This window comes from Cetorhinus maximus, chromosome 14 (genome assembly GCF_964194155.1).
Source record: "Cetorhinus maximus chromosome 14, sCetMax3.hap1.1, whole genome shotgun sequence".
In the NCBI taxonomy this organism is placed as follows: Eukaryota; Metazoa; Chordata; class Chondrichthyes; order Lamniformes; family Cetorhinidae; genus Cetorhinus; species Cetorhinus maximus.
Window position 1 is genome coordinate 92,254,963 of NC_135892.1, and position 23,565 is coordinate 92,278,527.

The 23,565-nt window shown below is 42.1% G+C and overlaps 1 protein-coding gene across 1 annotated transcript in view; it reads right to left on the reverse strand.

Annotated features, from left to right (window-relative positions):
- Positions 1 to 14,769: 14,769 nt before the first annotated feature.
- LOC144689335 (ALK tyrosine kinase receptor-like) overlaps positions 14,770 to 23,565 on the reverse strand; it is a 274,691-nt gene continuing 265,895 nt past the window's right edge. Inside the window, exons 18-20 of the mRNA XM_078556369.1 lie at positions 20,772 to 20,906; positions 17,702 to 17,792; positions 14,770 to 15,576 (exon numbers count right to left, since the gene is read on the reverse strand). Of these exons, the coding sequence (XP_078412495.1) occupies positions 14,770 to 15,576; positions 17,702 to 17,792; positions 20,772 to 20,906 (1,033 nt within the window). The remainder of the gene's footprint in view (positions 15,577 to 17,701; positions 17,793 to 20,771; positions 20,907 to 23,565) is intronic.

The window sequence follows — 23,565 nt, forward strand, 5'->3', positions numbered from 1 at the left end:
ACAACAGTGCACACCATTTGTCTTACAGTTATTTTAACAATAAAATCTGGATAGTTTAATAAAATAAAGGCCCAAAACAACTACTTATGTTTATTTATTCCTTTGATGTTGAAGTCAATGGAAATAAAAATCAGGAGAGATGTAAAATCGGCAACTAATTGACTATTATTTGTTTTATAATATAGCACAAAGAGAAAATTACATCCCGAATGCCTTCATGTGTTGACAGTGCTGTACATTACATTTGGAATTTGTTAAATTAGTTTATTTCTAAATCTACCTGTTGCAGATGTATCTGTCACAGAATCACAGAATATCACAGTGCAGAAGAGGCCCTTCGGCCCATTGAGTCTGCACCGACACGTGAGAAACACCTGACCTACCTACCTAATCCCATTTACCAGCACTTGGCCCATAGCCTTGAATGTTATGACATGCCAAGTGCTCATCTAGGTACTTTTTAAAGGATGTGAGGCAACCCGCCTCCACCACCCTCCCAGGCAGCGCATTCCAGACCGTCACCACCCTCTGGGTAAAAAAGATTTTCCTCACATCCCCCCTAAACCTCCCGCCCCTCACCTTGAACTTGTGTCCAGTGACAATATTGGGTAGGAGTAACCACCACACAGTCCTTGTGGAGATGAAGAACTGTCTTAATACTGAGGACATCCTCCATCAATGTGCTAAATGGAATAGATTTCAAACAGATCTAGCAGCTCAAAACTGGGCATCCATGAGGCACTGTGGGCCATCTGGAGCAACAAAACTTTATTTCACCACAATCTGTGATCTTATGGCCTGATATATCCTTCACTCTGCTATTATAATCAAATCAGGTGACCAGCCCTGAGTGTGGAGGATATAAAAAATGAATTGGCAACTCGATGAAGCTAAACACAGGACTACATGCATAGAACAGCAGAAATAAAATGCTACAGGCAAAGCTAAGCAATGGATCAGATCAAAGCCCTTCAGTCCTGCCACTGCCAGTCATGAATAGTGGTGGACAATTAAGCAACTAAACAGAGCAGGAAACTCCATTCTCAGTGATGGCGGAGCCCAGCATGCGAGTGCTAAAGACAAGGCTGAAACATTCACCACCATCTTCAGCCAGAAGTGTTGAGTAGCCCATCTTGGCCTCCTCCTGAGGTCTCACCATTACAGAAAATAGCCTTCAGCCAATTTGATTCACTCCAGGTGATAACAAGTAATGGCTGAGCACACTGGATGAGGCAAAAGCTATGGGCCCTGACAATTTCCTGGTTACAGTGCTGAAGACTTATACTCCAGAACTAGCCATATGTGTATCTAAGCTCTTCCAATATAACGACACAACTGACATCTATCCAACAAAGTGGAAAATTGCTGTCCACAAAAAGCAGGATAAATCCAATCTGGCAATCACTGCCCCACCAGTCCACTCTAATCATCAGCCAAGTGGTGTCGTCGACAGCACTATCAAGTAGCACTTACCAATAACCTGTTCACCAATGCCTAGCTTAGGTTCTGCCTGGATCACTCAGTTCCAGACCTCATTGCAGCCTTGGTCCAAACATGGACAAAATAGATGAATTCCAGAGGTGAAGTGAGAGTGACTACCTTTGATATCAAGGCGGCATTTGACTGAGTGAGGCCCAAAGGTATCCTTGTCAAATTTGAGTCAATAGGGATGTGGGGGAAAACTTTCCATTCTCTGAATACATCATTGCAGGAGTTCCTCAAGGCAGTGCTCTGGACCCAACCATTTCCAACTGCTTCACCAATGGCCTTCCCACAACCATTAGGTCAGAAGTGGGGATATTCGCTGATAATTACACAGTCTTCAGTTCCATCTGCAATTCCACAGATAATGAAGCAGTTTGTGCTCACCCACAGCAAGATCTGGACAGTATCCAGCCTTGAGCTGATAAGTGGCAAGGAACATTCATGCCACAATAGTGCCAGGCAATGACTATCTCCAACATTAGATAGTGTAACCACCTCTCCTTGACATTCAATGACATTACCATCATTGAATTACCCCACCATCAACACCCTGGGGGGGTCACCATTGACCAGAAACTTAACTGGACTAGCCATATAAATAGTGTCTAAAAAAGCTGGTTATAGGCTGGGAATTATGCGGTGAGTGACTCACCTCCTGTTTTCACAAAGCCTTTCCATCACTAACAAGTCACAAGACAGGAGTGTGAGGGAATACTGTCCAGTTGCCTGGTTGACTGCAGCTCCAACAACACTCAAGAACCTCAACTCTTTCCAGGAAAAAGCAGCCTGTTTGACTGGCACCCTATCCATCAGCTTAAACATTCACTGCTTCCACTACTGGTGCCCCATGGCAACAATGTTTACCATCTACAACATTCACTGTAACAACTCGTCAAGGCTTCCTCAAAAACATTTGCCACCTAGGAAAATAAGGACAGCAGGTACATGGGAACACCACCAACCTCAAATTGCAAGTGACACATCATCCTCATTAGGAAATATATTGTTGTTCCTTCATTGTCAATATCCTAGAACTCCCTCCCCAACAGGATTGTGGACTACCTATGCCACATAGACTGCAGTGATTCAAGAAGACAGTTCATCAACACCTTTTTGAGGGCAGCTAGGGATGGGAAAAAAAATGCTGCCGTTGCCAGTGACAGCCACATCCCATGAATGAATTTTTTAAAAATGTAAGTGACCTTGCTGTTTAGAGACGTTACTGATATTATCCTACATGATAGCATAACCCAGAGACGTACCAATAGCCTTGTAATCTTAGCTGAATATTTGTCAACTATGCTTGAATGTTTCTTCATTCTCTACAATCAAGCAAATACTTGGCAAGGTGAGGTCTAAGAGTTCCTAGAGTGTGTTCAGAAGAATTTTATACAGCACTATGTGTCCAGTCCAATGAGAAAGGAGGCATTACTAGACCTGGTTCTTGGGAATGAGATGGGCCAAGTAGATCAACTGTCAGTGGGAGAACATTTAGGGACAGTGATCATTGTCTCATTGGGTTTAGTATGACTATGGAAAAGGACAATGAATAATCCAGAGTAAGAATAATTAACTGAGGGAATGCCAACTTCAACAGGGTAAGAACAGATCTGGGCTGAATAATTTGGAGCCAAAGGTTAGCAAGAAAAACGATAGCTGAACAATGGGCTACCTTCAAGGAAGAGATGGTTCGGGCACAGTCAAGATATATTCGCTCAAAAAGGAAAGTTAGGGCAAACAAATCCAGAGCTCCCTGGATGCCAAAGGAGGTAGAAATTAAGATAAAAAAAGAAAAAAAAAGTGTGCTTATGACAGGTGTCAGGTAGAAAACACAATTGAGAACCTGGCTAAAAACAGAAGGTTCAGAGGGGAGGTGGAAAAGCAAATAAGAGAAGCCAAGAGGAAGTATTAAAAGAGACTGGCAGCTATTATAAAAGGGAATCCAAAAGTCTTCTGTAGGCATATTAATAGTGAAAGGGTGGTAAAAGGAGGAGTAGTGTCGATTAGGGACCAAAAACGGGATTTACACATGGAGACAGGAGCATAGCCGAGGTATTATATGAATAAATTGCACCTGTCTTTACCAAGGAAGAAGATGCTACCCAGGCCACGGTGAAAGAGGAGGAAATTCAGTCACTAGAAGGGTTTAAAATTGATAAGGAGGCGGCATTGGATAGGTTGTCTGTACTTAAAGTTGACAAGGCACTGGGACGGGATGAAATGCATCCAAGGACACTGAGGGAAGTGAGTGGAAATTGCAGAGGCACTGGCCATAATTTTTAAGTCTTCCTTAGACTCAGGGTGGTGCCAGAGGACTGGAATATTGTAAACGTTATGCTCTTGTTCAAAAAAGTAAGTATAAACCCAGTAATTACAGACTAATCAATTTAACTTTGGTGGTGGGGAAACATCTAAAAACTATAATTTGACTCAGAACTAATAGTCAAATGGACAAATGTTGGTTAATTAAGAAGACCCACCATGGATTTCTTAAGGGAAAATCATATTTAACTAACTTGGAATTTTTTTGATGAGGTAACAGAGAGGGCTGATGAGGGCAATGCTGTTGATGTAGTGTACATGGACTTCCAGAAGGTATTTGATACAGTGCTGCACAACAGTGAGAAAAATTATAGCTCATGGAATAAAAGGGACAGTAGCAACATGGATACAAATTTGGCTGAGTGACAGGAAACAGTAATGCTTGATGGATTTTCTTTGGGCTGGAGGAAGGTTTGTAGTGGAGTTCCCCAGGGGTTGGTATCAGGACCGTTGCTTTTCCTGATCTACATTAATGATCTAGACCTTGGTGTACAGGGAACAAGTTCAAAATTTGTGGATGATGCAAAACTTGGAAGCTTTGTCTTCCTCGCAGTTTACAATGTAAAACTTCAAAAGGACATTGACACATTGGTGGAGTGGGAAGATAGTTGGCAGATGAAGTTCAATGCGGAGAAATGTGAGGTGATACATTTTGGCAGGAAGAACATGGAGAGACAGTATAAAATAAAGGGTACTATTCTAAAGGGGTTGTAGCAGCGGAGGGACCTGGGTGTATATGTGCAAAAGTCATTAAAGGTTGCAGGACACGTTGAGAGAGCATTTAATAAAGCATACACTACCCTAGGTTTCATAATAGGAGCATAGAGTACAAGAGCAAGGAGATTATGCTGAACTTGTATGGGATGCTAGTTCGATCTCAGCTGGAATGGTGTACACAGTTCTGGGCACTGCATTTTAGGAAGGATATGAAGGCATTAGAGAGAGTGCAAAATAGGTTTATGAAATGGTTCCAGGGATGAGGAACTTCAGTTATGAAGTAAGATTGGAGAAGCTGGGACTCTTCTCCGTGGAGAAAGGAAGGCTGAAAGGAGATTCGATAGAAGTATTCAAAATCATGAGGCGTCTGGACAGAGAAAATAGGGAGAAACTGTTCCCACTCATGAAAGGATTGAGAACAAGGTGGCAAAGATTTAAAATAATTGGCAAAAGAAGTAAAAGCAATATGAGAAAAAACTTATTCAAACAGCGAGTGCTTAGGGTATGGAATGCACTGCCTGAGATTGTGGTGGGGGCAGGTTCAATTGAGGCATTCAAGAGGAAATTTGATGTTTCTTTTCAAACAATAAATCTGTGGGGCTATGGGGAAAAGGCAGGAGAATGGCAGCAGTTGAAATGCTCATTCAGAGAGCCAGCGCAAACACAATGGGCAGAATGGCCTCCTGCGCACAGCAATTCTGTGATTCTGTAATGTGAATCAAGTTCTATTTCATAGTAAGATAAACATATATAAAAAGACAGTTATTATTGGACTCATTTTGTATTTTCTTCTATAAAATTTAATTGACAGTTATTTAAAACAGTTTTTATATAGTGGTTACGATTTGCCTATTGTATATGCAGTGAAACATGAAAGTCAATCCACATGTAGGTTCTTGTGTCTGTTCAATGGGGAAACTAAAACCCAGTGGTCAAGTAACTCATTTTATCATCTTATTTACAATGTATGATAGTTAATAGATACATATTTGTAAGCTATTTGTTCACTATCTCTTCGAAATGCGTGTCCAAATTTCTGATTTATGCTGGTAGAAGGAAGAATATCTGGCTGCAGCACAGATTTTCACCATTACCATAATAACCTATTTCCTTTTCTTGAGTAGCGCACGTAATCAATGGGACATCGTGTTGTCTGTTGAGCTTAGACTGTGGAAATATAACTATTGATAGCAAATGCCCTGACTTTAGTATTGGTGCTGTAACTAGAGACAGATATTGTAGCATTTTCCTCATTATCATTTACCAGCAATTGGAAGGGTGGCAGATTGGCCACCTGCCAAGAGCCCCAATTAAGCCACTTGGCCACTTCTCACCTCCATGGGCATTTTGCCTATGTTAGGTGGACCTACCACTGTGCGGTAAGATCACCGGGTAAACCTATGCAGCCTCCCAGCAGGCTCCGGGAAGGGGTATCCTCCTTTTTGAGCACTCCATGGCCCACAGAGGGGCCCCATAGCAGCAATGGCTGCCCCATGGCAATGGTGCTACTTGCCCTCAGTGATGCTCCCCATTCCCCCCACCTCACTGATTGCTGGAACTTGCCTAGTGTTCCCAGGCCACATTTACTTTCCCTTGAGGGTGCCCAGCCATCGATATGCCCTCATCCTGCAATGGGCCCCACTAGTGGTGGCGCTGCCGAGGCTGCTGGCTTTCTGATTGGCTGGCAACTCGTGGAAGCAGGCCACCATCCTTAATTGGTCACCAGCAACATGCCCCCTCAGGGTTCTGTCACTAGCTGAAGTGGGGCTGGCTCCAGCTTTTGGCCTCAGCAGCAGGATTTCTGCCTCCGTCAAAAAATTCTGGCCATGGAGACTATTCAACTATGATTACAGATGAGCCTAATCCTACGTGGCTACATTAAGTTAGGTAAATGGCCTTCCTGATCTGCAACTACCTTGTGATCTCAAGAGATTAAAGAAATGAAGATCTCAGTAAATAACCCATATGGATAGTCTTCAAGTCTGAGTTTAAACAGTGGGCATCCAATCAAGGTTTATTCAATCTCAGAATCCCAATCCTTTCCTCAGCTGATGGTCATACTTGCAGTTTCCACCAGAGGTCACTGGATAACAATTGTAGTAGGAATGTTTAGCAACCTGCTGTATGTTGATGTGGTATTCTTGTTTCATGCATACATATAATGCGAAGTAAACAACAGAAACACCACATTATATAAAGTGAAAAATCTTTAAAACCATAAGACGTATGAGCAGAAGTAGGCCATTCAGCCCATTGAGTCTGCTCTGCCATTCAATGAGATCATGGCTGATCTAATAATCCTCAACTCCACTTTCCTGCCTTTTCCCCATACCCTTTATTCCCTTACTGATTATAAGAATTTTGTATGTTTTCTCTATTGTTCCATAGGATCTTGCAGGAGACGATAAACAAAATGATGCTAATTAATGTGTTTTTGTCATTTAAAAACATCAAAGTGTAATCAGTAATCGGTAGTGTACATACACTAGTGATTATTAAACCTTAACCCAAAACCAAAGGTCCTGGTCCTAGTAACAATTGAAATAATATTGCACCCCCATATTTTCAAACACTGTTAAACCATTGCTGAAAAGAGAAACATACAACTTTTCATCTTGCATTCATCAGGGCAAATTCAAGAATGCTAAATTTCAAATGACCAGAACAATTTATGCTACAGGAAAAAAGGGTGCTGATAGGTTGGCAGGTTGACTCTGGCAAAATTCAAAAAAAGCACAAGGCTTGAACATATTTCTTTTGTCTGCAGAGAACAGGTCTCTGCATATGAATGTATGTCGCTTCTAGCAAGTGTAAATGAACCACGTTACGAGCTCGACTGATTATCTTAAATTGGTTGTTAGTGTAGTTATTAGCACAATCAGGATTGTTCAGCAAGTGCTGCTCAATTGTGGAATCACATATCAGTCGATGTCTTGTTTTAGATTTTGCAAGCACAGGCTGGTTGGCTACAGTCTGTACTCTGCCTATTACGAACAGCCAAAGGAACATATTGTTTGATTTGATCAGCTAATCATTGGAACATTCTGCCTACCACACAATTGAGCAGCCTTGTGTATAAATTTCAATGCCAATGTGATGCCAGCTACATAGGCTGTACATCCCAATGAATGGCTGGTTGAATTGAGCAGTATGTTCCTTTAGTTGTTTGTAATAGGCAGAGTACAGACCGTACTCAGCCAGTCTGCACTTGTAAAAACCAAAACAAGACGTCTAATGTTAGATTTGTTTCCCTGATTGGACAGCTTGCTCAACAATCCTGATTGCGCTATAGCTACACTAACCAATTTAAGATAATCAGTTGAACCCATAACGTGACTCATTTACACTTAATAGAAGCAGCATATATTCATATGCAGGGACCCGTTCTCTGCAAACAAAAGGAATATGTTTAAGCATTGCGCCTTTTTAGAATTACCCAGGAGCTTGTGGAGCCTATAGTGCCCCGTTCTTTTCTCCATGGCAATGCCTTGGCCAATCAGAGTCAATTTGCCAACCAATCAGCATCCTTTTCTCCTCTAGTATGAATTGTTTTGATCATTTGAAATTTGGCATTCTTGTGTTTGTCCTGATGAGTGCATGACGAAACGCTTCGGCACCATGTTTCTCAGCAACATCTCTCTTATCAACAGTTAACATACATTCAACTTGAGCAGTTTCAAATACATTTTTAAACCTCTCATTGAGAACGTTGAGAAAAAATACCAAATGATTCTCCAAAGTGGTGGTCGACGCTTCATGTCATGTTTTAGAGTTTGGAGTTCGCATCTAAGTGCAGAATCTTGCCCTTGTCGGGCAGGCTCAGCGGGGGTGGACGGAAAGCCAACCACTGCCTGCGATGGTAGGTGATGGTAGGGGATGGTAGGTGATTTCATGCTGGCGGGCCAATTAAGGCCTGCTCAGCAGGAAACACAAGCAGCAGCGCTCAGCGCTGCCGGTGTGGGCAGGGAGAGGGTGGGGGGGGGAAGAGTGTAAGCGAGGCAAGTGTGACCTTCGCGCATGCACGCGAGTACGTGCTTCATAATCTCCCTGAGGCACAGAGCTAAAATAAAGAAATAAGTAATGTAATAAAACATGTCCCCTCATGTGACTCTGTGTTATTAATTAAATTAAAAAATTTTTATTTTATTTTTATTTGCTTTAGGAAACCTCATCCTTGGGTGGGATGATGTTTCCTAAAAAGTAAAAAGGCCGCTTGGCCTTTTCGCCTGCCCGCCAATCTTAAGGTTGGATGGGCGGCGAAAAATGTCAGTCAATAACCTTGTTAATGGCCTTAGCAGGCCTTATAATTGTCAGCAGGCACGCTGCTGAGCCAAAACTTTTGCCCTAAGTAAAATAACATCTTGAAGGTATGGGGATTTTCTTAATCTGTTTAATGAAAGGCCATAGTTTTAGGCTAAGGGGTGGTAGATTTAAATCAGAGATGAGGAGGAATTACTTTTCTCAAAGGGTCGTGAATCTGTGGAATTCACTACCTCAGAGTGCAGTGGATGCCGGGACGCTGAATAAATTTAAGTAGGAGGTAGACAGATTTTTAATTCGTAACGGGTTGAAAGGTTATGGGGAGAGGGTGGGATATTGGAGTTGAGGCCGAATTGAGATCAGCCATGATTGTTTTGAATGGCGGGGCAGGCTCAGGGGGCTGAATTGCCTACTCCTGATCCTAGTTCTTATGTTATGTTCTTATGTTTAATGTTGGCAGCGAGTCCTATTCAGGGAGTGATGCAAGTTGCATTTAAACTAAGTGCAAAAGTCACCATACAATTAAGCTCGTTTAACATAGAGATAAACATTATCCAACCAAGTTTGAAATGGAACAAAGTAGTTGAAATTCACAGGGCGGTTTGGAGTTTATTTTAGATTAATTGGCACACAGGCCTCAGATTGAACCATCTATAACAATGCTGAAGATCTGAGATAAAACATAAAAATGCTAGGAGTCCATACAAATTAGGAACAGCAGTTGGCTACTCGGTCCCTCGAGCGTGCTCCGCTATTTAATAAGATCATGGTTGATCTGATTGTAGCTTCAACTCCACGTTCTATCCTCCTATAACCTTTCATCCCCAGCAGGTATATCAGAAATAATGGTTGAGACTTTAGATACTAGTGTCTAAGTTAGATGCTGTAAAGAGTTGGTGCTGGTGTTGTTTTCTGGGATAATTAGATCATTCAACCTATCTAGTGAAAGAGAAGAACGTGCTAATATTTCAGGTGTAACCCTTCATGATGAAATTGTCTTCCTTTCTCAGATGCTGATAATGTAGTTAAACTGATATGTAATTAGGCATACGAACAGTCGACAGATTTCCCACAGGCTGATGCAAATTACAACAACTCCAGCTCAGCAAGTGAAGATTAAGATTAACACTTAGATGTGTGGCAAGAGAATCCTTTTATCCTCAACAGGTAGATCTTTATTTACCTCAGCATCTTGAAGGAGCTACATCCATATATAAAATGTTAAGAACTGAAGGATTCATTTATCAATGATTTTATATCATGATATTTAAATATATTTACATATATTTAACACAGTCACACAGTGTTACACCAAATATGAAACACTGCTGCTTAAAGTTGATGGTTCCAAACAATTGGTCAAAAAATCATGTGTGTTTTTATCAGTCAGAATATGAAGAACAAATTATTAATGTTTTAAGCCGAGAAATTGCTGTTTGCAATGTTAGCACCCTGTGAGATACTTCTGCCCAATATTTTACCGAGATGTCATTCTATTTAAAATAAATAGGTTAATACCTCTGTTAAAATAATTGATAAATAAATGTCATACAAATATATTGAGCATTCTTACACTAATATTGCAATTTCTAGGTTTTATTGATTTTTAATTTTAACATCCAGTTCTTTTAAAATACATGAATTCGAAACCTATTAATTGTAACTGATAACTATGCTTGGTGTAAAACAATCATAGGGCCATGCATCTAATAGTAACTTTACAATGCCAACTGATCACCAGGGAGGAGTTGCAACTGGTAACCTCTATGCAGAAAGGTCGCACATTGACACCACCATGTTCTACTTTATCGAGTATTCTGGCTTTGTGACCATGCAGTCAGTATCAACCAATAAGGAGCCAGTTTCACCATAGCACAAAATTTCTGAACAGTATGGAAACAGACATAATGAACATTTATACTTATTTAGAGATGTTAGTACCTTCTTTGAGAATGGTAGCTCCCTACAGCTTGTAGTTCTCGTACCCAATGTGGAACAAACTTTGTAAGCTTGATGGTCTCGTTTGGTCAGTTGCAATTTTTTTTCTTATGGCAAGTCAAAAGCTGGCTTCCAGGTTACTAACAGATCAGATGGATCTCTGAGGCAGCTGAAAGCTCAGACCCTTAAATAACATCCACATTTTTTTGAATGATCTGAGTACTGTCTCACAGAATTTTCCTTCGATTAAACAAAGGAATATTTGCATTTACAGGGCATCAAAATATCTCAAAGTGCTTCACACAATTACTTACTATTAGAGTGCAATAATATGTAGGCAAATGTTTTCATAGTATCAGAACAGTTACCGAAAGAAGCAATGACTAGTGTATATACATTCTTATTCAGTACAGCCATTGCCCCCAGAAATCCAAATGGCAGCCAATACTCAGATACAAACTTACAGCCCCCTATTTCAAGTTAAAAATGAGGAAGTAAGCATGAATAGGTGAGCTAAAATTGAACTTTTTAACCAGAGTTATAATATAGTATCAGGGAAAAGCATTGAAGCAGACATTACAATAAGGTTAACATACTGAAGTATTTCTTCAGAAAAGTCATTGAGAGGCATAGTAAATAGTGAAGTTGATCTATGGCAAAGGTGCTGGTTTGTGGAACCTCAGATTCGTTCCTTGGTGCTAAATTTTTGTTTCCCCGCAGAATTCATTTACACACTCCAGGAGTAGCAGCCTCAATATGAACACAGGGTGGAGAAAATCCCCTCCCCCTACCTCCAGCACTGGTGAGTGACATACTCGCAGAGGCCTCTAGATTTATTTATGTCAGCTGGGACTCCCACCTGAACCTAGCAGGAATCAAAGTTGGGCTGATGGAGGTGGTCCCAGTGAAGTGGTCATAGGTACAAGGTAAGTGGGGGACCCCGGGAGGAGAAGCTCTGCTACTCATGCTGCTCCTCATGGTCCACAAAGAAACTTAAAAAAACTTGACCCTGGGACCTTTTCTGGCTCTGGTTGCTCATTGGGGGAAGACACTATTGCAGCCCCACTGAGGTCTCAGGTTAAAATAGCAAAGCAGGCCCTGATTACATCATCAGAGCCTGATCTACATATGTAAAGAGTGTAGGGTGCCCTTGCCATCTGCAAGTTAAAATCAAGGCCAATGTTTCATAATGATATTCTAACAATATTGTGACAAGGAAGACTATACAACCCTAACAAATCTAACTTTTTCCAGTTCTGGTGAAAAGTCATTGATCTGAAACGTTAACTCTGTTTCTTTCCACCAATGCTGCCTGACCTGCTGAGCATTTCCAGCATTTTCTGTTTTTATTTAATAAATCTCTAGTTGGGATATACAAAGGGAACAACCCATGGATTTTTAACCAGAACAAATTGCAAACAAATTACTTCTAAACTCTTAGAATTTTCAAAAATATACTAGTAAAAACTCTATTAAGGGAATACGGAGTTGCTCTGAAAAATTCAGCACTTCTAGATAATTTTCATGTCTCCAATGTATAGTGCTACAGGACAACGTCCCCAACATCCAAGTGCGTTGAAACGGAGTCAGCATTAGCTCAAAAGGATAAAATTTTCATAATGAAATGTGGAGATCTTCAGAAAAAGGAATAATGGAATTTGTATATTTAAATCACTTAAACATATGAATACCACCTGTGCAATATTAAGGGGAGAATTTCCCACCCCGTTGGGGGGGGTCGTGCGGGGGTGGGCACGGATCTGACTAAGGCCTGCCCAGCGTGACGTGCGCCCAGTAGTGCTGAGCGCTCCCTGTGCGGGCTGGGGGGGGGGGGGGGGGGGGTTCCCTGAGGCACAGGGCTGCCTCAGGGAGATTAGTTTAAGTTCTCAAAATATTATTAAAGAAAAAATTTTAAGACATGTCCCCTCATGTGACAGTGTCACATGAGCTGGGACATGTCAATGAACATTAATGAAAAATTTTATTTAATTTATAAACCCTCCACGAAACCTCATCCCGCCCATGGATGAGGTTCCATGAAAAATGTGAAGGCAGCCTGGGCTCTTCGCCTGCCCGCCAACCTTAAGGTTGGATGGACTGCTCAGTTTATTAGTTTAATTGATATTTAAATGGCCTTAATAGGCCTTTGACAGTTCGGCGGGCGCGCAGCTGACTTGGCTGCGCACCCGCCGAATTGTAAATCTAAATGACACATGGTGATGTCGGGACACCCGCCTGACGTCACCGCGTGTCACTTTGCGCATCAGCAAGCGGGCCCTGCCGAAGATTCAGTTCTCAGAGTTCAAAAGAACTGAAACTTTCATGATGAAGGTTTAGTACTTAAATGTGAAAGAAGATAAAATAGGAGTATTGGGCATGGCCAACCTTTCATATATTACAGGTATCGAGATCATTAGCTATGCCGGCTGAAACAATTTAATCAACTTTAACCAGTTCATATTCAGTTTATTTTCTGGTAAGCTAATTATTTATAATCTAAGCCTGAAGAAGTTACTCATTCCATTAACTTGGACTTGTGGGTTCATTAAGTTTATAAATACATTCTTTACAATTGTTGCCTTGTGCAAAACACTGCTTTGTTGAAGAATTTAAAGGAAATTGAAACAATTCCAAATTTTGCAGCAACATGAGGGAAATGGACTTCAGAATGAAAATGATGCATAAGTGGTCTACTAAGGTTTTAAATGATTGCCCAGATAACAGAGTAAACGTAATGTGGCCAAATGGCTTTTGATTGTTCCAAATGCTGGGGCTAAAAATCTTTGATCTTTCCAGTGGACCACTGCTGTAACTCTAGTGGGAGGGTGGGTGTGCAGCAGAAGGTCCAGAAAATAAGCTAGGATCGGGATAGACCATGGTGTCAGTCTACTATCTTGTATCCCACTTGACCTTGTAAGAGACTGAATCTCTGCCTGCCTCTCACAGGCCAGTGAAGTGTGGAAGGTCAGGGATTGGGGCTGGGGCTGAGACTTCCATACGTTGGAAGTTCCTGCAACCTTAGCCTCACAGAAGGCCAGCATTTGCAATCAGAAGAATTGTTCAGGACTCCTCGGTGTATATGAGACCATCTTGGGGATCTATGCCAGAAGGAGGCATAGATCCCTGAAGATTAAAATAATTTTTAGTTTAAACTTACATGCACCCACATACAAAGGGAGCTGAGGGGATGTTGCTTACTGCTTTCCTAGTGGGGTGGAGGTGGAAACAACACCATCCCCATATGTTACAACATCCTGGGTCAGGTGGACACCTGAAATCCACCCCTGGTAGTGAAAGGGTGCCTGGCACCTGTATGCAGATTAGGTGACCATCCATTGATTCCGCATACTTGAATGGGATCAGGAGCAGTTTCACCGATTAGTGACATGCTGCCATAATTTAGCGAGTGTTAAGTCAGCTTGCTCTGCCTTTAATTTTGCACAAAGATCTTCTCGCATTGATTTTCCTACATTATAACAGTGACTTATCTTCAAAATTACTTGATTGGCTGTGAAGTACTTTGAGACATATTGAGATTGTGAAAGGCGCTATATAAATGCAAGTTCTTTTTTTTTGATCCTACTGATTCATCTCAGTTTTCAAACCCGATCATCCCCCTCCGTAGGAGTGCCTGGGTTGTGCTGGTGAGACAAGGGACATGGTAATTAAAAGACCACTGTACAATCCAGCAAAAGTACTACCAGTGGAGAATTCTGTACAGTTGGTTTTGTCTGTTGTGGAACTTTTACTCAAAGACACTATTTTAGTTCAAAAGTTAATGTAACATTATAAATTAGCTTAGTTGGTACTGCAGTGGCTTTCTCGTACTTGTAACTTCAGCCCAAAATCACCTGTACATGGGCTTGGTGCCTTCACATGCATTAACTGCATTGGAACATGTCTCATATTCAAATGTGGCTCTCACTATATTTCAGCTTAAAATAAAAACCCTGTGCTAGTCCTGTGTGCCAAACGGTACTTGCTGCTGTTTTTTATTTTGCTGGTGTAATACTTGATTAAGTAAAACCACCTTTTAGTTTTTCTTATTTACAGTATAGTAACATTTACATCCTCTGCTAGAGAGAGTCCTGAGTCCCAAGTGGGTATATTGGCAACAGGGTGAACACGTGGGTCCTGTTGGGCAGGTAAGCCCTTACTAACATGTGAGTTGTAATCTTCCTTACAAGAAGCACAAGCAGATGTAGCTTCCAGAGACAATCCCTGCTGCTGCTGCTGTTGCTGTTGGAATGCATAACTCACATTCCCACAAGGAAAATGCTGCAACCGGAATAGAGGCACATCCAATGTATTGGCAACGAGGGAAGAAGGTTCTAGTACAAGAGCAGAGGCCTGAGGCCTGGATGTTGGGATGGTAATCGAAGAACCGCCACTGGCATGGAAACCAGAATCTTCCCTTTCTGGTGGTTTGTTGTCAGTCAAAGTATTGTTGTTTTGCATGACAGGCTTTTCTGTGAACCATGACCCATACGTAGGGTTCCAGAGGTTGGTGGGTTTTTTCCGGGAGCCCCTACCTTGTTGTAAAGCAGAAGAGTTGTTCATTTGTGAGTATGCCTTGTTGACATGAGACCCCTCCTCAGATGGCCCTCCAGTATGTACAATGGCAGAATCGTTAGGAACAAATCTGATCCGATGTTCGCCAAGGCAGAGGCTGGTCGGACGCTGGGGTGGTGGGGAGGGGTCAGTGGAAGCACCTTCATTCTCTGCTTCTTGTGCTGGTGAAACTAAAAGAGGTGCTAATCCATCAGGGTCATCTGGCCGCATAGGAACATTTCCTTCTTCTTCTGCTGGAGGCCCGTATTCTACAGGCAAAGAAGTGTTTATTACATCAGGATCCTAGAGAAAAAGAGCAAACAATACATTGTTAATGACCAAATCACAGGCCATATGGCAAACCTGTGACTTGAATATACCTCCCCAAAGCACTAAGCACACTTAATGAAATAAATGGAGCTCTTGACATACGAACGGCTGAACCCTGCGAACCCAGATTAGGAAAAACTAGAGTTAGCTGCATTCACTAATGGTCGCTCTAGTGAGGCGTCAGAAGATTACGAGCAGAATTTTCTGCCTGCCAGGCGGGCGGGCCCAACCCAATCTCCGGCGGGCGGGGAGACGATCCCCGCTGGAGAAGCGGGCCCCACCACTATTTTACGTGGGCGGGCCAATTAAGGCCGCCCAGCGTGACGTCCAGTGGGAAGCGCTATGCGCTTCCTGTGCGGGTGGGGGGGGATTCCCCAAAAGCGAGAGTGCGCTCTTTCGCGCATGTGCACAAAAGAGCGCCCATCTCCCTGAGGCTAAGTGCTGCCTCAGGGAGATCGCTGACAGTTGTGAAAGCATTAAAAATAGAAAAAAAAATTCCCTAACATGTCCCCCTCATGTGACAATATCACACGAGATGGGACATGTTCATAATTTACATTATAAGTTTATTAAACTTTTTAAATCCCTACATGAAACCTCATCCTGCCGGTGGATGAGGTTTCATGTTTTCTCTATTTGCCGCCGGGGCTCCTGGCCATTGACAGGTCGGCGGGCGGACAGCTGATTTTGCTGTGCCCCCACCTTCCTGAAAATTTAAATGGGCCGGGATGATGTTGGGGGTTCCCCCCGACGTCATCCCGCGTCATTTTACGCGTCGGCGAGTGAGTCCCACCCCCTGCTCGCCGACGGTAAAATTCTGCCCTACAAGTGCCCATGGGATGGTACCCCAATGCAAAACACCACTTTCAGAAAGGAAAATAAGTTCTAAATTACTAATCTTTATGTGTGTCTGCAATTTTCTTTCTGTTCGCCAAACATCTTATTTTCTGCTTCCTAATTGATTACCTCAACAATCACAACTGACCGGACTACAGCTTGCTCTTTACTGAATATCAGTCCCCTCAAAAAAGATACCATCTCAGTGTTGCTCTCTCTCACTGGGTGAATATTGGTTACCAGCAGGAACAGGGAAGAGATAAGGGCCTGATTCACACAAATCCATGTGCAATGTCACCAGATGTACAGAAGCAAGAATGACAGTGGACCATCCTGTTATTCAGGTCCAAGCTCACACTTGATCAGCCGCCTTTGATCTCTCTCCTGTTTAGGTGTCAGATCAACCCCCTAATGTACTCCCTTTATTCCTCAAGTTATATTTAACCTGTAGTTTTATTGGTGTATAATCAGCTCTACATTTGCTCTCTTGGTTCAAAGAAGGAACCTCTTTATGTCCACTCCCGCTTTTTCGACCCACTGCCCCCTTCAAGAAAGGTGCAGTTGTCTACTGGTTATGGTACTGTATTAGCAAATCAAAGGCTATCAGTTCAAATTCCCATCAATGCAACTTGTGAATGTGAACTCACTAGCAAATCACAAATAACATTGCTGGGGTCTAATTAAAACCTATCACCTTCTACCTGGTCGGAGGCTTCTATGTCTCTCTAGACCCACATTGATGCCTCCAGGGCCACCCAAATGCTGGATAGGCACCTTTGTCCACATCTCAAGAACAAATTAAAAGTTACTCCACTTTATAATTTAAAAAAACACTTGAATCCTGTTCTATTGTATAATGGAAATAGAATTAACTCTCTTCACTTCTTTATGATTTAAGAGTTGTACTGATTTTGTTTGAGTCCTTTCTGTGCTTCTGTATTGTGATCTCAACAGGTGTCAGTATCAATTTCTTGGAATTCTTCTCTATGAACTGGCACTATTGCTATTGATAGTTACTCTGTTTCCTTTTATCTAGCTAATTAATAATCCAATCTATGACTTCATCTTAATCTCAAGAGCTTCCATTTTTGTCTCCCATAGGATCCTTAGTTAAACACTTTTGGAAGTCATGATTTATTAGATGCACCAGATTATCCTCAAAGAATGCTGATCATCATTTTCTTAGTGACACCATGATCTCTGTAATCCTAGATAAATGTAACCTCACTAGAGATTTATCAAATATATATGTAAAGGTTACCTGTGTACAATAATCAATTCGTTCCAATATTGTTGCAAAGTTAGGTCTGTCTTCTGGCTGATGCTGCCAACACTGAGTCATTATTCGATACCTGATATATTAAAAATTAAAGTAGGAAGAACATTTTATAGCTATGTGGTATTTATTTATATTTGCACAATTACCACTTAACTGTATTTTCCCTTCCCTTTTACTTTCTTTCAACCTTGGTGATGTCCTCCGTTGTAGGGCTTGATTTTTCAACTATGTGTCTCAATAAACTACACATAACTACTGAAGTGAGCCTACTTAATCTGAAGTGGCAATAGCCTCATTCAAACTTGCAGTGTGTGGCAACATTGTGCCCTTTTGGCAGCAGCGTTTATGGAAATAACTATTGCTGTTGCCCAGTTTATTTTTAAAAGACATTTTCTGTTGTGCTCTCCAAGAAGTTGTAATTGATTACTGGGCATATGGTTTTGTGGGGGAGAATCACCCGTTACTGCATTTGTGGAAGCAACAGTCATTATGGTTCACCAGCAATAAATATCAGGCTTGAAGCCACAAGCCCGCCCTCTGCCTTGCCCCTATCCTGTCCTTGTCAAATTTTGGACTTGGGAAAAAGGTGACAGCCTGACATTAAACTGGCTTCAGCATGACTACAGACAGGCTAAAGATGAGAGGACAATACCGTTGCTTCAAAGTTAGATCTATGGTCACAAACACAGCTACACTTTGACATGTTAATTATGCATTTCATTCTCAAACAGTTCCCAATATAACCACCACAAGAAAAAAATACATAAATCAGCTTGCAAATTCCCCTTAATTACACAGGCATAGTTAAAGTAAAATTTGGTCTGTGCACCACTAGACCTGTCAATGCTGTGGGTGTCATCAAGATCCATGGACTGCTTATCAAGCTGCAGCTCAGAGCCTCTAATTACTCCCTCATTCTCACGTGACAACTCCAGGTAAAAGTAAAATATTCCAAGGCCAGGGTTTTACGGCCCTGCTGCGACTTGTCTCCCCTCCCCCGCGGTGTGTCTACCCCCCCCATTCAGTTCGGTGGGACTGTAATATCCCGCTGGGAGGGAGGGGCCATAAAATCCTGACCCAAGATTACTTAATCTCAGTAGTTAAAGCAAAAGTAATTTCATTTTTCTCATGTGTTTGTTTATTTTGAAATGTGCTTCAGAAATTCAAATATTGCATGTAAATTTCCGTCAGATGAAAATACGGTAATTCTTACAGTTAGTCTGTTAAACATGATTATATGCCACGTCTTAATACCTTTCTTGTCCTACATATCTAACCCACAGTTTAAATCAGCATAGATACTTTAAAAAAATCAGTGTTTAATTCCTTTTAATTACCGAGGCAAGAGACAGAAATTTCCGCACAGGCTTTGGGATCAGGGCCCAATGGGGGTTCAGAACCCTGCACTGTGGGAAACAGTCACCCAGCAGTGATTTTCGCCGAAGTGACCAATTAGTGGCCAGAAGGTGAGCTCATTGTCCACTTAAGGACAGCGAGCAGGCTCTTAAAGTTGGAGGGCCAATTGGAGGCCTTCCAGCATTGAAGAAGCAGAAGCGTGTCTTTGCAGATAAGAGAGAGAGGGCACCTTAAAATAGAGGTGCCATCCGTCCAACTTTTAATCTCGTAAATTAAAAAAATCCCCTCAGCAGTTACACCACTGTTGTGTGGGGAGAGTCTCTCCACAGGGTGGCCTGCAGCCTCAGCTGTGGCCAGGCAGGCAGGGAAGGCCTCAAAGCCTGCCTGGAGTGGCCTATAGGTTTGACACTGGTAGGCCACCTCCAGGCAGCTAGCTTGTTCCCTGCTTCAGCGGCTTTGGAGGCTAACGGGAAAATTCCAGTAGGCCTCTGACAATAGGCCTTCGTTGACCTTCACCTATCGTTGAACCCTTGTGGGTGGATAGTCTCCAATCCCATCTCGAGATTGACCCTAGAGCAGGATGGAGCTGGCAAACCAGCAAGTTGACTGGAAGCTTGATTTTTAATGCCTGCTCACCTCCATGTTTGCCTGCAACGGGGAGCTATCCTGTCCTAGGCGATTAAAACTATTTTATATTTCAACATCACCCCTTTATTGTGATGTGCTCCTTTCCATTGCACCTTCTCAGGATGCATGCAACACTGCTCCAATATAAATCAATTGTGAGGTGCTACATTATTAACAACTCAAATGAGCTGTCATTTGGTAGTACAGAGCTTGAATATTACTGAAAGAAGAGGCACTTTTTGTCAAAGCTTTTCATCTTGCACTCATCAGGACAATTCGTAAGGGAGCCAACATATTTATATTGAATGTGAAGAGAGTGCTGATTGGTTGGCAAGTGGACTCTGATTGGTAGAGGCATTGCCATGGAGAATGCACCAGTTGAAGCTGACTGACAGTTAACTGCCTAGCATTGTTTGAAATTTAAACCAGGCAGCTATACACTGATTGATCTCTGGGGAATGAACCAGCAAATAGCTGTCACTTATTTTGTTTAGCTGAAATAGGCGCACTGTGTGTACATGTTCTTCCTGTCTGCAAAGAACAGGGGCTGTGTATTAATATATGTAGCTTCCAGTACATGCAAATGCTCAACACCGTGAGCCTGACTGACAATGCTTGGCAGTTAACCGTCAGTCACAATCAACTGGTGCATTCTCCATGGCAATGCCTATATCAGAGTCTACTTGCCAACCAATCAGGACTCTCTTCTCATACAGTATAAATACATTGTTTCCCCTGACATTGGTATTTTCTTGTGAATTGTCCTGATGAGTGCAAGACAAAAAGCTTCAATAAAAAATCTATTTTTTTCCAGCAATAACTCAAATAAACTAGATAATCTCAATCTCAGTTATTTTCCTACCAATTATACAAATGAAGCTATCTAACCATAGATCTCTATGCACCCAACCTGTTAGTATGTAGATTATTGCAATGACATGTCAGTAACACTGAGAGAAGAAGCAAAGGTCAAACTACTGTAGAGACTGAAACAACAGTAAGCTATAATTTGTCTAAATAAAACCTCTAGTGGAACAAATGCAAAACAGTGTGACAAGGATTTACGTACACAGGACCAGGGCAGTTTTTGGGTGGGTCCATTCGGCCACCACTAGTGACAAACTCCAGCACCTCTTGGTTACTCTTACTGGGATATGGCATATACCCAAGTGAAAAGATTTCCCATAGTAACACTCCAAAGGACCTGCAAATAAACAGCAAAACACAGTCTGTTACACTGTTCAGGGTATGTCACCTTCTTAAATTCCTCCATTTTGATGCTGTATTACACTCTACTTTATTCCCTGTCTCCATTCTTCTTTTCATTGTCTAATCAGGCTATGCTCCATCAGCAGGTAAGAAGCCATGTCGTCAGGCAATTGACTTTCAAGCCTCTGCCAGGAGCATACAAGAGCAATCTAATGCCATCAGTCTTTGATTTTCCCTACCTCTCTCTCATCACGCATTTGGCTTCTGACAGGTAAATAAGGTGTGCGTCTCACCATAATTCAAAACAGAATTAAAAAAGACATGATAACTAAGAAGTAGGGCAGATTGATTAAATTACTGATCTCACTGCTAATTTTAAAACACACACTCTGATACATAAAGTATTAAGTTCAATGTTCAGAAGCTACCAAATGAAAATCAAATATACTCTTATTGCCAGTTATAGCTGTTTCCCCTTCATGTGTTTGTGAAGCTTGGTAAATGTTTTAGGTGAATTTTTGTGCTCATCAAGATGATGGCTGTCAGTGCTGGGGAATGAGTTTCCCACTATCAGCATTAAGTAGTAAATCAACTGCACCAGTCTGATTTTATTTTTGCTACCCACACTAGGGCCTGAATTTTACCTTTGGTGGCGTACGATTGGCGGGCCCGGAAGTGGTCAGGAAATGGGCCCCTGACTGTGATTGGCCCTCGACATGATTTCACGCTGGCTGGCCAATTAACGGCCAGCCAACGTGAAACTCGCGCTGAAAAGCTCAACACTGCCGGGGTGGGGGCAGGAAGAAGGTGGGCGATAATGTTTCCGTAGGTGCGAGTGAGCGCTGCGAGAAAGCTCCCTGAAGGCAGACAGCTGCCTCAGGGAGCAGCAGATCTGAAAATGGTTTAAAAAGCTGCAAAAAAAGGTGTCCATGCATCATAATAAATCACCTGAAAATATAGCTGTTAAAAATGCTATCCACAGATATTTATTTTTATTTTATAATGAAAATTTCATCCCGCCCTTGGATGAGGTTTGATGAAAAATGCAAAGGCCACCTGGCTGATTCGTTCGTCTGCCAACTGTAAGGTTGGATGGGCCACAAAAAATCGGAGACAATTGCGCCATTAATGGGCTTAATTGCCCTCTTAGTTGTTGACGGGCAAGCTTCCGACTTTTGCGCGCGCCCGCTGAGTGAAATATCACGTGAGTGCGCGATGACATCGGGACGCTTACCCGACGTCTTCTTGCGCGATTTTAAGCCCAATCAGGTTGGGTGTGCACCCGCCTGCGGGACATAAAATTCAGCACTAGTTATCCATTAGAGTTTTCTCAATCTTTATATTTGACTTTAAAGCTCTCCTGGCCCTAGCCCATCTTATCTCTGTAACCTACATAAGCCATACAAACAGTTCCCACAACTCTCCGTTCTGCTGATTCCAGCCTCTTGTGTATTCCCCTGCCTTTCACCTCACCATATACAATCAAAGTTGCCTAGCTCCCACCCTCTGCTATTCCCTCCTTTAAAAACCTCTGTATACTTACCTCTTTTGGTCACCTTTCCTCCTTCAGCTCAGCAGCTGCTCTCTTCATAGCTCTGTGAAGCGCATTGGGATATTTTTCTAAATTAAATGTACTATATAAATGAAAAAACCTTTGAGGAGGTACCAAGCAGGATAGATAAAGGGGAACCAGGAGATGTAATATATTTGGATTTCCAAAAGGTGTTCGATAAGGTACCGCACATAAGGCTACTTAAGAGTAAGAGCCCATGGTTTTGGGGTAGTATATTAGCATGGTTAGAGGGTTGGCTAACTAATAGAAGGCAGAGAGTTGGGATAATGGGGGCATTTTCAGGCAACCTGTAACTAGTGGAGTGCCACAGGGGTCAGTGCTGGGGTCATAATTATTTACAATATATATTAATGACTTGGATGAGGGAAGTGAATGTACTATTGCCAAGTTTGTGGATGACACAAAAATAGGTGGGAAGGCAAATGGTGAGGATGACATAAAGAGTCTACAGAGGGATACAGACAGGTTAAGTGAGTGGGCAAAAACTTGGCAGATGGAATACAATGTGGGAAAATATGAGGTTATGCACTTTGGCAGGAAGAATAGTAGAGCTGAATGTTATTTAAATGGAGAAAGACTGCAGAAAGCTTCAGCACAGAGGGATTTCGGGGTCCTCGTGCATGAATCACAAAAAGCTAGCATACAAATTCAGCAGGTAATAGGGAAGGTAAATGGAATGTTGGCCTTTGTTTCAAAGGGAATGGAGAATAAAATTAGGGAAGTTTTGCTAAAACTATACAAGGCACTAATTAGACCACACCTAGAATACTGTGAACAGTTTTGATCCCCTTATCTAAGGAAAGATATACTGGCATTGGAGCCAGCCCAGAGAAGGTTCACTAGGTTGATCCTGGCTATGAAAGGATTTTCTTATGAGGAGAGATTGAGTAGGTTGGGCCTGTACTCATTGGAGTTTAGAAGAATGAGAGGTGAACTTATTGAAACATATAAGATTCTTAGGGGGCTTGACAGGGTAGATGCTGAAAGATTGTTTCCCCGTTTGGGAGAGTCTAGGACCAGAGGGCATAATCTCAGAATAAGGGGTTGCCCATTATAGGCAGAGGTGAGGAGGAATTTCTTC